General features: G+C 37.2%; 2 protein-coding genes across 4 annotated transcripts; one reads left to right on the forward strand and one right to left on the reverse strand.

The window, feature by feature from the left end:
- Positions 1–4,350: 4,350 nt before the first annotated feature.
- LOC103937933 (probable UDP-arabinopyranose mutase 1) lies at positions 4,351–6,747 on the forward strand. Its single transcript, XM_009347922.3, has 4 exons — positions 4,351–4,709; positions 5,508–5,758; positions 5,848–6,016; positions 6,158–6,747. The coding sequence occupies exons 1-4, from the start codon at positions 4,383–4,385 to the stop codon at positions 6,554–6,556; spliced, it is 1,146 nt and encodes a 381-aa protein (XP_009346197.2). The 5' UTR covers positions 4,351–4,382; the 3' UTR covers positions 6,557–6,747.
- A 2,844-nt stretch (positions 6,748–9,591) lies between these two features.
- On the reverse strand, positions 9,592–13,035 carry LOC103937943 (squamosa promoter-binding-like protein 6). 3 transcript variants are annotated; one of them, XM_009347931.3, is made up of 4 exons: positions 12,823–13,035; positions 11,703–12,588; positions 11,385–11,521; positions 9,592–10,662 (listed from the first exon to the last, which is right to left on the reverse strand). In XM_009347931.3, exons 2-4 carry the CDS (start codon positions 12,314–12,316, stop codon positions 9,842–9,844), a joined length of 1,572 nt encoding a protein of 523 aa, XP_009346206.2. In that variant the 5' UTR covers positions 12,317–12,588; positions 12,823–13,035; the 3' UTR covers positions 9,592–9,841. The 3 variants fall into 3 exon arrangements, with proteins under 3 accessions (XP_009346206.2, XP_048445678.1, XP_018500621.2); XM_048589721.1 differs by having other exon boundaries at positions 9,592–9,731; positions 9,794–10,662; positions 11,703–13,035; XM_018645105.2 differs by having other exon boundaries at positions 11,703–13,035.
- Between the last annotated feature and the right edge of the window lie 1,792 nt (positions 13,036–14,827).

Raw genomic sequence — 14,827 nt, forward strand, 5'->3', positions numbered from 1 at the left:
AAACAAGTAAATTAGTGATACACCTTACTAATGTCACAAACATGTATATTTGTTTCAGAAAAAACTAAGTAGGGATCCGCGCCCTCGCCCCAACCCCCAAGTTGGCTTGGTCTGCATGACACGAACGTTATGTACCAATAATACAATGTTGCGTATTTTTCAAAACACGTTGCATGAAAAGTCTTTCTTCTCTTTATCACAAGAGTTTAATTTAACGTGATTTTATACTCGAAATACTAAGTTCGACTCCTCTCGTTAACTACCGCTTGTATTATTAAAGAATATCACTTTCTAGATCTCAAGCTCCAATTTAATCTGAAATTTGAAAAGGATGTGTGTAGCCATCGCGGGGTATGGTTTTTGGTTCCTCGTCATGTGGGTGTTTGCTTGCTTTTTTGGTAAAATTTGGTATGGTGCATTTCCTACATGCGTACCACCTATACCTATTTACCATTAAAGGGAAGTCAAATCAAGGCCATAACTAAGAGAAGTTCTTAGGGTTCTTTATCTAAATATTGTAACGTGATATGATCAACATACGTGTTATAACATGCATTATTTGTTAATACTATACTTTAGAGTATAAATTCTCCACATGTTCGTATAAGAGCATGCAAAAGGTTAATATTGCGTGACTGTATATTTGGTCCGAGGGCAGTTGTCTAACATGTCTTTTCCTAATTGGAAAATGGCTCAAGTTCAACTCACAGAAGTTCGATAATAATATTGTGATATGTTTGATACTTAATTAGTTGTGCTTAGCTTAATTGTAGTGGCGTAGTCTTGATGTATGTATAGACTATTAAACACAGCCACAAAGCTTGTAACAAGTCATCATGAGTCACAATTTAGGGCAGTGTATTCAATTAAGATTTTAAGAGATTTTCACTGAATTTATAAATCCATGAATTTTGATAGAATTTAATTGATTTATAGAGATTTCATGTAAAATTTTGATTCAATTTTCTTTAAATCTCAAGAGGAAATGTGAGATTTCTGATTACTTAAAATACACTACAAAATCTCCATTACCTTCGAATTCCTTAACTTTTTAAATTCTTTAAAATCAATGCTTAATTAAGTGCACCTAGATAAACTTCTTTAACATTTTAATTGAATACAACATACCTTCTAACAATTTTAATAAACTATCTTAAAATCCTGATAGTATATATCATGTTCCAATTTAATCTGACTGTAACTTAGAAACGCCGTGTGTCATCATGGGGGTGTTGCTTTTTTGGTAAAATTTGGTATGGTGCATTTGCTACGTACCAGTACCGCCGATACCTATTTACCTGTTAAAACGGAAGTCAAATCAAGGCCTTAACCAAGAGAAATTATTAGGTTTGTATATTTGAATGCTATCACGCGATAAAATCAACAAACGTTTATAACAAGTATAATGTTAATACTATAGAGTATAAATTCTTCATGTGTTCATATAAGAGCATGCAAAATGTTAATATCACGTGACAATATGAACTTGCACTTAATCTAAAGACAATTGTCTAACTTGTCTTTCCTCAATTGAAAAATGTCTTAAGTTCAACTCACAGAAGTGGTGATGACAATATTGTTATAAGTTTGATGCTTAATTAGTTGTGCTTAGCTTAATTGTAGTGGCGTAGTTTTGATGAATGTATAGACTGCTAAACACAGCCATAAAACTTGTTTATCTGGAATCACAACTTGAGAGTGTATTCAATACATGAATTTTGATGAAGTTTAATTGATTTGCAAAGATTTCATATAAAATTTAGATTTAATTTTCTTGAAATCTCAGGAAGAGATGTGAGATTTGTGATTGCTTAAAATACACTATAAAATCTCTCTAATTTTCTCGAATTCCTCAACTATATGAAATTCTTTAAAATCAATTCCTAATTGAATATACCTGGTATAACCTTCTTTAAAATCTTAATTGAATATACTAGAATTTTAAGGATTTTAATAAACTATCTTAAAATCCAGATTAACTACACTTTGAATTTCAAAGAATCACTCAAAATTTTTTTAGTACATCGATATTTTTACACTGAGGGGAGTTTGGCTAAATCACACAATGGGCAATCTAATTTAGTATCGAATCCGCATCCACGAGATTCGAACCTAAGACCTCTCACTTCCAAGTAAAGATGAATACTACAAAATCGTAGTACTAAGTGGCAAAATCCTAAGTGAATATTCCTAAATTTATTAAAAAAATAAAATTTCCTCTAAATTCCAATTGAATATACCGCCTAGTCTCAAAACCTACTATATTAACATCATCTTTGCACGTAAATCAAACATGAAACCTAACCTCCGTTGACTAAACAGAGACTAAATACCACTAGACCAATTCAACTGCTAAACCCTTAATTAGGAGTGGACCAACTAACGACCAAACTCTAGTAAATAAATTCCACATTTCAAATTTTGGATCTACCCCTTCAAAGAGGGTAAACGTGAAAGGGATTTGGATCCTCCCCGGATCCCCTTCTTGGGGATTCCGAGAATCAAGACATAAGGACCGTTCATCAAATATCGTACGGTCATAATTAAATACTTTTTACGCAAAACGAGATTGCTTTAATTTAAAAAATATAAAAAATATTTAATTGTGATCGTACGATCTTTGATGAACGGTCTTTGTGTCTTGATCCTCGGGATCCCCAGGAAGGGGATCCGGAGAGGATCCAAATTCACGTGAAAGAAGCTTGTGAAAGTGACAACTGGGTCAACAGTCAAGCCTCAAAGACTGTTACCAATTCGAGATCTACGGCAAAAGGCTCGGATCCGGTGGGCCTCTCACTCACGGTTGTAAAAGTGTCGGTCGCGAACGCGTGGGGCTGGCGAGGTGGCGGCTTCTGATCGGTTTTGTGGGATATTTGGTTGGATTCCACAAGGACAAATGAGAATTTGACATTTGAAAAGAGGGCAGAAAAGTGCAGAGATCTGAGAGCCACCGGCGACTTTGAAGGAGTCGCCTGCCGAATGCCACCAGGGCTCGGTGGGTTTTCCCCTAATTTAACCCATGCTTGGGGTTTGGGCAAGATTTTTTGCTTTTCTCGCCAATGTTGCCGTGATTTGAGCTACTTTGATGTTATAGCACGTCAAAGTGTTTTAAGAATAGAATGTGATTGAAAGCGTTTTCGTAACGTTTGATAGAAAAAGTAAGAGTAATGGCGTTAGAGAGGTTAAATTTATAGACAAAATTTTATAAACTAAACGACGTAGAAATTGATGATTAGATAGTTACAATATTACTTTAAGAGTTGATTAATGTATTTATTTTTTACTTGTGACACAACAATTAGTTTGTAAATTTAATCTACAAAATTAATCTACCTAGCAATACTAAAAATGTAAAAAGTGATTCTGATTTGTACAGACATAAATGTGTGTATTTTCATGGTTCACTGTAAAACGAAAAGAGCCCAAATGGATGTGGTGATTTGTACTATTTCGTTCTCTATTAAAAACTGGGGGTTGAGAGAGAGGGGGGGGGGGGGTGTTCTTGGCTAGGGGTAGGGGGTGTTCCCCGGGCGAGGGAGAGGGTGGGGGAATTAGCTATACTCAATTTTTGTTTTTGTGGTCCTACTAATTTGGTTTTGATAGAAAACCCGCAAAAATGGTTGGACCTAGAGAGAAAGGCATGAAGAAGGTGAAGATACAAATCACAAACATGAGTAACAGAGACTAAAGAAAAAAGTGAAAGAAAGAGTGAGATCACTTTTAGGCTAAATTTGCTACTAAACTACACTATGAATTTAAATTATAACTTTTGATCACGAAGTTATTTTCTAAATACCTTACCACGAGCCTATTTATCCAATTAAGCTTTTAAAAACATTAATAAATCGCACTATGATAATTATTTTTGCCTTTTGACCTTTTTAGCTTTCTCATAGACTTTGACCAAATCTACTTCTCTACAACATTTCAAATCCCACCTGAATTCCCTTCCAATTTTCACAAGAGCAAAACAAGTACTTCGTTCACTTTTAAATCCCACATAATCTCAAATTATGGTAACCAAATCAAAATCCTTACAAAATTATAATTTGTAATTACAAAGTAAATTGTTATTAGCACTTCAAAAATTTTATTTGGCATTCCAAACTTTTTATAATTAGAAATATTTACTTGTAAAAAGTGTAAAATGAAAATTTTGAAATACTAATAACAATTCACATTACAAATTGTAAATTCAAATATATCTCTCCCTCCCTCTTCGCACGTGCCGCCCTCTCTTCGCACGTGCCAACCAGCCTTCAAATTCCTCTTCAAATACAGGGACATCTCCCACGTTTCCAACCCAACACTCTCTAAACTCCAACCCATCTCTCTCTCTCTCCCTCTCTCTTGCTCTCCGTCGGTGAGAAGCAGCTGCAGCCATGGCGCAGTACAGCAAGGTCGCCCCGACCCCTCTGCTGAAAGACGAGCTCGACATCGTCATCCCCACCATCCGAAACCTCGATTTTCTCGAGATGTGGAGGCCCTTCTTCCAGCAGTACCACCTCATCATCGTCCAGGACGGCGACCCGTCGAAGGTGATCAAGGTCCCGGAGGGCTTCGACTACGAGCTCTACAACCGCAACGACATCAACCGGATTCTGGGTCCCAAGGCGTCCTGCATCTCCTTCAAGGACTCTGCTTGCAGATGCTTCGGCTACATGGTCTCCAAGAAGAAGTACATCTTCACCATCGACGACGATTGCTTTGTAAGTATCGCTTTCGGGTTTCGAAAACTTGGGATCTTAATTGGGGCGGTTTTGGATGTGGGATTTGATTTTTGAGTTGAAAAGGTTGGATCTTGGTGGGTTTTGTTGGGGTTTTCGAAATCTTGTTGTTCAATTGAATTTCGATTCGACTCGAATTGATTAGTTTGTGATGAAATTCTGTTGCGTTTGTTGTTTAGATCTGTTTCTGCTGCTAATGTTTGACTTATCCTCATCGTTTACTTTTGTTAATGGACTTTACTTGCTTTGATCTGTGTTTCTTTCGAGTCATATTTTAATATCTTAGTTGCCTTTGGTTTGATCCGTTTCTTACCATGAGCTCTTTCCGTTAGTGTACTTAAAGTCTTGTGTAGAGATGTTGTTTGTTAGTCATTGTCTTCTGATCCGGTTTGATAGCATGAATTATATAATTGCGATTCTACGTTAGCGAAATTTTTGAAAGATTCGTATTGTTTGCGTAAATCTTAGGTTCAGCACTGAGCTAATTGATATACTGTTTACTACATTCACAGATCTCCACCTTGCACTCGAGTCTGTTCGAATTATTGTTAGATTTACGCTTAAAAGTTTCAGCCCGTAAATATTGATTAAGATTAAAACGTTTAATTTCGGTTTCGTGTATTCGTAGTTTGAGTAGCTGGTGTTGTGTATTTGGAACTGTTGCTGGAATTAGCAATGTTATGGTGCTGCTAATGTGTTTATGATTTGATCGATATCCCTTCATTTATTGTGAAATTGAGGTGTTATAACTTAAGTATGGTACTCTTTGTGAGAATGCAGGTTGCCAAAGATCCTTCTGGCAAAGATATCAACGCACTTGAGCAGCATATCAAGAACCTTCTGTCTCCGTCAACTCCATTTTTCTTCAACACCCTGTACGACCCATACCGTGAAGGTGCAGATTTCGTTCGTGGATACCCCTTCAGTCTACGTGAAGGTATCCCAACCGCTGTTTCTCACGGCCTTTGGCTCAACATTCCGGATTATGATGCTCCCACCCAGCTTGTTAAGCCCCTAGAGAGAAACACCAGGTACATTGTTCCGCCTTTTTCCATCCATCGGAAATTGTGTATATGAGTTTATAAAGTACTTGCTGACTATAATGTCTCTGTGTTTTCAGGTTTGTGGATGCAGTCCTGACCATTCCCAAGGGAACTCTTTTCCCCATGTGCGGCATGAATCTGGCATTCAACCGTGAGTTGATTGGACCTGCTATGTACTTCGGACTCATGGGTGATGGTCAACCAATCGGGCGCTACGACGACATGTGGGCTGGCTGGTGCATGAAGGTATCTCTCAAAATATCTTTAAAGCCTGTTCGTCTGTATTGTCCTTTGTTATTACATTGCAATGATTTTGTAATCAAAACACCACGCCTTGTGTTTTCGAATTTTAGTGGCTCACATGAGTTGTCATTGTTGGATTTATAGGTTATTTGTGACCACTTGGGGTTGGGAGTGAAGACAGGATTGCCCTACATCTGGCATAGCAAGGCAAGCAACCCATTTGTGAACCTTAAGAAGGAATACAAAGGAATCTACTGGCAAGAGGAGTTGATCCCGTTTTTCCAGTCCGCGACCCTCCCAAAGGATTGCACCACCGTTCAGGGCTGCTACCTTGAACTCTCCAAGCAAGTCAAGGCCAAACTCGGCAAGGTCGATGAGTACTTCGTCAAGCTTGCAGATGCCATGGTCACATGGGTCGAAGCATGGGATGAGTTGAACCCAATCGAAGGAAAGGCTGTTGAGGCTAACAAAGTTTGCGAAATAGGTTTATTTCTGTTGACATTATCATTGCTTTCGATAGTCAGTCATAGGGCTTGTTTGTAATCTGATCGTCATTTTTTCCCCGAGCTCTTGGTTTCGAGCTGCGGGAGTATTTATTTGGCGGATCGGAGAAGATGTTTTCTTATTTATCTCAGTTCTATGAGCTTAGAACAATAATATGATGACGAATATGTATTTCTATTACAATTTAAAGTGTTAGCTTATTTATTCGATTCAACGATGACTTAGTGACAGTTTTGTTTGTTATACTGTTTGTTTTCTCTCTCTCTCGTTATATTCGATTCAATCTAGGGTAATTGGTCGGGACAGTATGTCCGTCTTATTGCACAATCAAATTTGAATCTTCCTTCTCGTAAAGTAGATAAGTTTGTTTCTTTCGTTTGCCAACTTTTCGAGCATCTTTCCCGGCATCTAAAATAATGGAAGCTTGGTGGGGATGCCAAAGAATGAGTTGGCACAACGAAGTTTTGAATCTTTGGAACATTAGTCAACATCAAGTACGGAATTTCGTAAGCGAGTGGAGCTGTTTTCAAAGTTTGAACTTTGAAAGGTGTCGAGGTAGAAATTGCAATATTTCACCGGCGGTTTTCAAGGTTTTAAGGGCATCATACGTGTGACTTTCATTGATGTCGGACATGATGCCCTTGAGTGCGAGAAAGTTTTCGAGTAAAGTTGTCCAATGCGACAGCTCACTCACAAAAGAGAAAAACGAGTAGAATATTATGATCACATTATTCGTAGGGAGAAACGAAGTTAAAAATTATGTTGAATGGAGCTTCTCCAAGCAATAAAGTAACATTAAATTAATAAATATGGTTAAAAATTAGACTACTCAATTGTTGAAGGTAACCCATTATCATTTATATTTAACTTCCCATTTGATTTCACAACGCTTCTATAATTTCTTTCGGGTCATTGTATGTGGGGCAGTCATTAATCCTAGGTGGGGTATTGTCAATATTAACAAGATTATGTTATTTCATTGAAGGATTTTAATTGGGGTGTATTACTTAGCTGTGTAGAACTACATGTAGATTTTTTTCAAATAAAAGGACATTTACCTCCAGTGAGCCTATAGTGGCTCCGTCTATGTTTGTAGGATTGTAATTATATAAGCACTATTTTTTTTTTTTTTTTGACCCCACTAAACTCCACGTGGGTCTCATTTGGTATCAGAGCTGCCCTTCTCTCTTCATAAGAATGAGACCTCTTTCACATGACTTGTTGCCCGCCCCAACCCCTAAATATTTGATCCAAAACTTGGTGTGTGATAACTTGTGGAAAAAGTTGAGTTTTGAAGCATTTTTCTACTTAGTAACTAAGCACTTTCTTTCTTGTGTTTGACGTGCATTATGTTCCATTCCTTTTGCTCAATGTGGAAAAAATGCATTTTTCTAGCAAGTCCTTCTCCAAAAGTGCTTTCTCAACCACAAACGCTATTTGTTTCTCTAATTTGAATTTGTGATGATGGGTCTAACCAAATTGACTGAGAAGCAAATGACATCCTTTTTCTTATCAGAATAGATCCAAGCAAAAGACCAAAGAAAGGCCAATGACACTATATAAAATGAGAAAAACTTTTAATATTGCCTTGGAAGGACTAACATCACTCTCATCTACCCCACAAAAAACAGAATTTTAATATTTTGGTCTCATTTAACCAGAGGGCGAGCCTTGGTGCAACAGAAATGTTATTTTGTAATCACAAGATTAAAGGTTCGAGTCATGAAAACTTATTTGGAAAGCAAGGGTAAGCAAATGGTAGATACCACCACCCACCACCCCAAAAAAAAAAAAAAAAAAAAAAAACCCTCGCAGAGCCTTATTAGTTTGGAATGGCTCATTGATCTTATTTAACCCCACTCTAATCTTGCTAAGAGAGTTGCCCAATTTAGCGATCTTGCCCACGATTCTCTCCCACACAAAGGAGATTGAAAATTAAGGTAGAGCGACTCTAGTTATTTTAATAAATAAATGAGACCAACTATAGTTGAATGCATGTAACTCTGACAAAATTAGAAGTTTAATACCATATTATTGCTCATTGCTTCTGCCTGCAGGCTTTGTGTGCTGAATTTGAACTCAATCATTATGGATTGCCAGAGGTAAAAGCAGATCTGGATTCTGAATGATACATAACTATACAATCAGAAAAGTATATTCCTATATGCGCGGCATCCACCCATGCAGTGAGAAGAGTCTTGTCAACACAAACAGTTGAACCGCTGAGAATAACTTGCATGCAAATAAGATGTTAACATACGATATTTGAAATCAATCACGTGTTACTATGTGATCAAGTTTAAAAAAAATAACGACGGTGCGTGATAGGTTTATAAAACCGCCACCACCTTTCATTGCCAAAGAAATACAAAGTTAATATAAAAGTAAATTCTTGTAGTGTAAACCGAGCCAGCGATTAGTTCCTATGTTAATTTCTTTGAAACTTTAGCCAAATATATATGTGATTTACAAGACAATGCGTAAGGATGTGAAGATAAAAAAGTTCCATATCGGTGAAGGGAGAAATTGTGCAAAAGCTTATAAGAGGTTGGTCTACTCCCCTTATTGCTAATTGGTTTTATGGTTAAACTTCAGCTTTCTTCATGTTATCAAAGTTGGTTGGCCCACGTGTGAAGCACAACAACCAACGTGCTCTACGTCACCCATTTTATGTCATTCATGTGTTAGATTTGAAAATTCGCCACATGTGAGGAAGCATGTGAGCACATTGATGAGGGACCAAACCATCCAAGAATTTATATGAGATTTTATGATGAAACCTCAACTTTCTTCACAATGTATTCTAGTCTATTATCGATAAAACTTCTTGAGAATGCAGAGAATAAAGAGAACCGAGGAGATTAAGACGATCATTCAAGAACGTATACAAGAACTCAAACGTAGTTCGCGGCAGGCTAAATGGTGTACTTAAAGTTTGTAGTTTTTCTTGTACACTCCAAGTGCTACTATCAATGTCTCTCAAGGAGATCCATGGTAGATTTGTTCCCAACTGCGACATGCATTCACACTTCGCGTCCTGTCTAATTACAGACGGGATAATTTACTCTCTGATATCAAAGGAAGTCCAAAATAGTAATATGATGAATTCAAATAGAAATTGGACTGAGAATACAGCAGAGATTATTGTAAATTACAACGTGACAGGTTCGTGCAAACTAATGACACATATTTCTCAAGTCGAGTCCAAATATATTTTTCCGACATATTCATTGTTCAATGTGGCATATAATCGATGATGCAAGGCAGCCATTTGGCTTTTTAACCACCGTGATAGAATTCAAAGTTACTGTGGTACACATCAACTTACCTTATTTGCAGATCACTTTTTAAGTGATTCTCAGTAAAGCAGAAAGCATCATTTTCCTGCTTCACCAGCATGGATTGCCGTTGATCCTCTACTCGTTGGAGATGCGATGACAGTTGAAGCAAGTTGATAGTGGCTCCATCTTGAGAGGGTAGACGATCTTTTGTGTTCACAAAACCTGATCCTTGGAAAATCCCATCTGAGATTCCAAAATCGTCAGTATCATCACAACCATTAGATAGCGGTATGGGACTCAGGTGATTGCCAGCTCCAGAATTTATTCCTGAAGAAGGGAAGTTATGGCTGGCTGGTATGACTAAGGGACGCGCAATAGGAATTCCTGAGAAATAGCTTGAAGAGTTCTGTGATTGAGATGACAGAAGAGAGAGAGCACAGCCAGAGTCTGAGATTCCCAATAATCCTTGAACTGCTGAAGCTGTGTCGAAAACATTTAAGTTTTGACTTCCTAATGCGGTCTCATGAAAAATAGAATGTGAACCGGAACTTAGGCCTCTCGCATCTTGTGGATATTGACTACCATTCTGACCAAATATGCTTGCATTTTGAGGATTAGTTCTGTTTTCATGAAGTGGGGGATACTGTTTGCCAATATCGTAAGAAGGGAGGACAGGTTTCGAATGCAGATGCCTGTTTGCAACAGGCATCCCCAAAAAAGGCCTATAATGAGTCCCGCCTTCAGCTTTTAGGCGCCTGCACCAGTCACTCGTTCCATATTTCTCAGGATTCAAATTGCCACTAGGCAGTATCTCCTGGCAGATAAAAGATGCAGTAGTTAACATATTCCCTTCAAATCTGCCACCTGCAAAATGTGCATACTTTAAAATAAGCAATGAAACTGAATGCTTTAAAACAGTAGATGGAGTAATGATTCTCTCATCAAACACTGCAAGAACATTAAGTTGTACAGGAGAATCCTCATCCTCAATTTGATTGGAGTCTTAAGAAACATGAGTCGTGAGAATAACACGTAACATTTAATTGTTGCCAACTAGTTAGAATTATTTGTCTTAAACACAAGTTTCGTCAATTTGGGTGTGTGTTGGGTCCTTTAGAAGGTTTTGAGTTGAATTTTAGAGAAATCGTAACAAAAACATATGACCATACTTCATACAGAAAAGATGACTCTTATTAAGGCTTTTTCATCCATAGTGGTGTTCAACGAGCTTGACTTCCCTAAAGAAACTATCTCTTACGTATTCCGGCATAAATTTCAATTGTATATTAGGCCGAGGCAAAAGGTTTCAGCTCAATGTTGCAGCTGCAATATGCAGCCAGTAGACACATTCCTCCATTACTAAGGCTTGATTTTCGACACGGTAGTGGCTCAAAGCCTCAATCACAAGGGAGCAAATTGGATCAGAAAACAAATTTTCATCGATAAGGGTCGACAATATGTAGAGGACAGGGATGCACAAGAGTTGACAGTACGTTTCTATTGCAGTTGAGGACAAAGGAAGGGGGGGGACCACGAATGTAAGGACAATCAAGGATCAGAAATGAACTATTAATTTTCATTAATACCATCAAATGACTGAGGGAACCTCTCAGCTCTTCCAGAATGACTCCCAATCTGAGGCTTTCTCCGCCGCTCGTTGTGTCCTGCAAGGCGCTTACGACAGCTACGCTTACCATCATCAAATTCACCCAACAAATGAAACCTGTACGGTCAAAAGCTAGCACATATTATATCAGCAAGCAATAAGAACCATATCATTAGAAAAGCAGTTCGATTCAAAAGCCTGTTGGGTTTAACTAAAGTGTACAAAAAATCAGAATGCAAAATGCTTGTGGCAAACCAAAGAACGTGAATTCAATCAAGATGTTATAAACATGACCAACCTGCTACATTGTTGACAAAACCTTTGTTCTATGCCATTGATAATAACTTTCGCAGTCTTCGAGTGAACCTCGCAGACTTTATGCCTCTTGTGGTAGTCCTTACAGGAGCTAAGATCCTTGTTGCAACCATAAACCTGGCAGTAGGCAGGCTGAGAATACACACCCGAAACACGCATTCTCTTTGTAGGTGTGGATGATTCAGATGAGGACAACATGGGAGTTCCTTTAGACAATTTAGAGCTATGAACACCTTTGTGATCAGCCAATCTCCCTAGTTTTAAATCAATGAGTGAAGAATCCCTACTGCTGGAGTCCACAATGGAGCTCGAAATCCTCGAAGAGGATTCGGCTTCACCCGAAAACAAATTCGGGGTAGAAATACTTGTGCTCACTACATCTCTAATTGAATCATTCTGCAAATGTTTGCCCACCATTTCTGGCAAACCCAAGTTACCCAACTCCCCAAAACCTTGACTTTCCATGAAAGTACATGGGATTTTCAGTTCCCAACCCATCAAACCATTTCTACTTCTAGAAAGTGAATCAGTATGTGAAATTGTTTCATCGGATACAACAAACCCTTTCCCTTCAGAAATACAGCTCCAAGATTCCATTGAATGTAAAAATAAATAAAAAATCACAATTTACAAAGATCTAACTAAATCCCACTTCAAATTATGCCAGAAAATTATCACACCTTTAACCCGATCAACTGATTATTTAAAACAAAAAAAAAAATCTCAACTTCATACCAAAAAAAAAAAAAAGGGAACTGCACCAAGTTTTCTACTTGGAATCCAAATTCACGGGAATATCATTTTCTGGGAAGCCAAACATATTGTAAAGGAAACCCCATCAGGATTATATTAAGATAAATATAACCAAACTGCAAAACAAACTGAATTCAATCAAGAAGCATTGAAGGAAGAGGTAAAAAAAAAACTATTCACGCTCAATGGAAAGCAAAGGACTGAAAAAGTGGGAAAACAAAAGCAACCAAAAGCCAACAAAACAGCAGAGTATTCAGGTACTGAATGGAAAAACTAATCAGCACCTGATAGAAAGGATAACCAAAAGTTGCCCAAAAGAGAGAGAGAGAGAAAGAGAGAGTTCACTTTACCTATGTAAAGGTGGAGAGTAGGTATAGTGTGGTATTATGGGGTTGAGGCAGACACACCCAAATTTGGAAGAGAATTTAGTAAATTTTAAACTCCATGGAAGAGTATGCAGTAGCTAACCTGCTATTTTGAGAGAGAGAGAGAGAGAGAGAGAGAGAGAGACTGAAACCATTGAACAGAACTGCAACTTTTATTTAATTTGGTAGACTAAAGTTAGAAAGCAAAAGAAGCTTGCCCACTTTTTACTTTGTTTCGTAGGAAGAAGACCAAAGGCATTGCTATTTCCACAATTCCAATTAACTACCCTATTTTTTTTCTTTTCGTTACAATAATAGAGATATTTCTTTATTCTTTACGACGTAATATTTTAAACTATTCTAATCAATAATGAGAAGCATGTTAATTTATTTCTTTAGAGGTAAAAAAAAGAAAGTCAAAAAGATTATTCCCGATCACTGACCTACAATCAACTTACAATTTTTTCTCCTATAAAAAAGGTGATGAAGACCCTATAAATTTTAAATCTTTGAGCCTATAGTGTTATATGGTGTGAGTGAGGGAAAAAAAATTGTTGGTAGAAGTGAAACTTACAGACAAAAGTTTGATTGAAAACACAAATTTAAACTATATAAATTGAAGTGGGTAGTTTTCCAAAAAAAAAAATAAAATGAAGTGGGTATAAAAAAAAACAGAAAGCTCGTATACACCCGTGAGTATTAAAATGAACCAAAAGGAATGAACTGAGGTAGTCAAATTTATTTAATTAGAAACCAAAACCAGAGAGTTTGATTAGTTTAAGAATAATACTTGGAAGGGAGGAAAACATGGCTTGAATTAAAGCATGCCGCATCACCACGAGAAATTTTTAATTGTGATTGGAACACGGGTGATATTCATGTGTTTTTATGTAAGTAGTAGAAAATTATATTTTTATATTTTTTAAGTTAATAACATTTTGACACACATATCTCACTATTTATGTAATGACCCGTGTGACGGGTACACTGAAAAGTCTCTCCATCACCACCACTAATAGCCAATCCAAAGCCATGCAAATGGAGAAATTTTCAGTGTGTCGTAAACCTGTCGGTTAATCAAATGTCATAATACAAGTGGTTATAAGTTTTTTTTTTTTTTTTTTTTTTTTTTTAAGGATTTAACCACTTGTATTGTGATACTTTATGTCCAACAAGTCAATCTATTTAGCAAATTTGCACAAATGGCCTCAAATTTGTCTAGTTTTGTGCAATTACCATGTAGAGTTAATGAATCTACAATTAACCACCATCAAACTGTGATACAATTTTAACTATGCGGTTATTCCCATGTTCCATTCATCCTTCCGTCAAATGATAGCGTGTAACAAGAACACCTACCATTTTTTTAACGTTATTATAGTCGTGTCACTCAAATAGAGTCTGTTCTTCTACTTGTGGCTACTTCTCCGTCATAAATTTGAAGAGAGTTTTTACAGAAAATAGAGGGATTTTTTAATGCCTAGTTCATGTGCTAATTTGATAAAACTGAGAAAGTAATGTGTCATTTGTGCAAATTCCACACCTTTCCAATTGTTGTTTATTTACCAAACAGTCTCTATCACAGTATCACTCCTGCCCCGACTGGCTGGAGCGTACATGCAAACGCTCTGGAAGGAGAGTGGGGATGGAACAATTCACTTACGGAGATGGGGTGCTTTCACAGGATCATCTCTCTCAATCTGCTGGGTTTAAACTTTGAGATATTGGGTGCAGATCTTTCTTTGATTGGGGTGGTGCCCAGTGGCTAGTAGATAGTGGTGGTGGGAAGTTTGCCCCAAACCCAACAGGGAGGCGGGTTGTCCGCCCTCTTGGATGTCATTCTCATTCCTTTTTATTTGTGTAATCATGATTGAGTCATATCAATATTTTATATTTCAATTGTTTTTTATCTTATTATTTTTATAAAAAAATCAATATAAAATGTTGATATGATTTAATCGTGACCACACAAAATAAGAAAAGATGAGAA

This window comes from the organism of the source record quoted next, unplaced genomic scaffold (genome assembly GCF_019419815.1).
Source record: "Pyrus x bretschneideri cultivar Hongxiangsu unplaced genomic scaffold, Pyrus_bretschneideri_v1 Contig3, whole genome shotgun sequence".
In the NCBI taxonomy this organism is placed as follows: domain Eukaryota; kingdom Viridiplantae; phylum Streptophyta; class Magnoliopsida; order Rosales; family Rosaceae; genus Pyrus; species Pyrus x bretschneideri.

Coding starts and splice junctions, on each gene's coding strand:
- LOC103937933 (XM_009347922.3), top strand. CDS start 4,383: ATGGCGCAGTACAGCAAGGTCGCCCCGACCCCTCTGCTGAAAGACGAG. Junction 5,759..5,847: donor CCCCTAGAGAGAAACACCAG/GTACATTGTTCC, acceptor CTGTGTTTTCAG/GTTTGTGGATGCAGTCCTGA. Junction 6,017..6,157: donor GGGCTGGCTGGTGCATGAAG/GTATCTCTCAAA, acceptor TTGGATTTATAG/GTTATTTGTGACCACTTGGG.
- LOC103937943 (XM_009347931.3), bottom strand. CDS start 12,316: ATGGAATCTTGGAGCTGTATTTCTGAAGGGAAAGGGTTTGTTGTATCC. Junction 11,522..11,702: donor TTTTGTCAACAATGTAGCAG/GTTGGTCATGTT, acceptor TTGACCGTACAG/GTTTCATTTGTTGGGTGAAT. Junction 10,663..11,384: donor GTTCCCTCAGTCATTTGATG/GTATTAATGAAA, acceptor CACATTTTGCAG/GTGGCAGATTTGAAGGGAAT.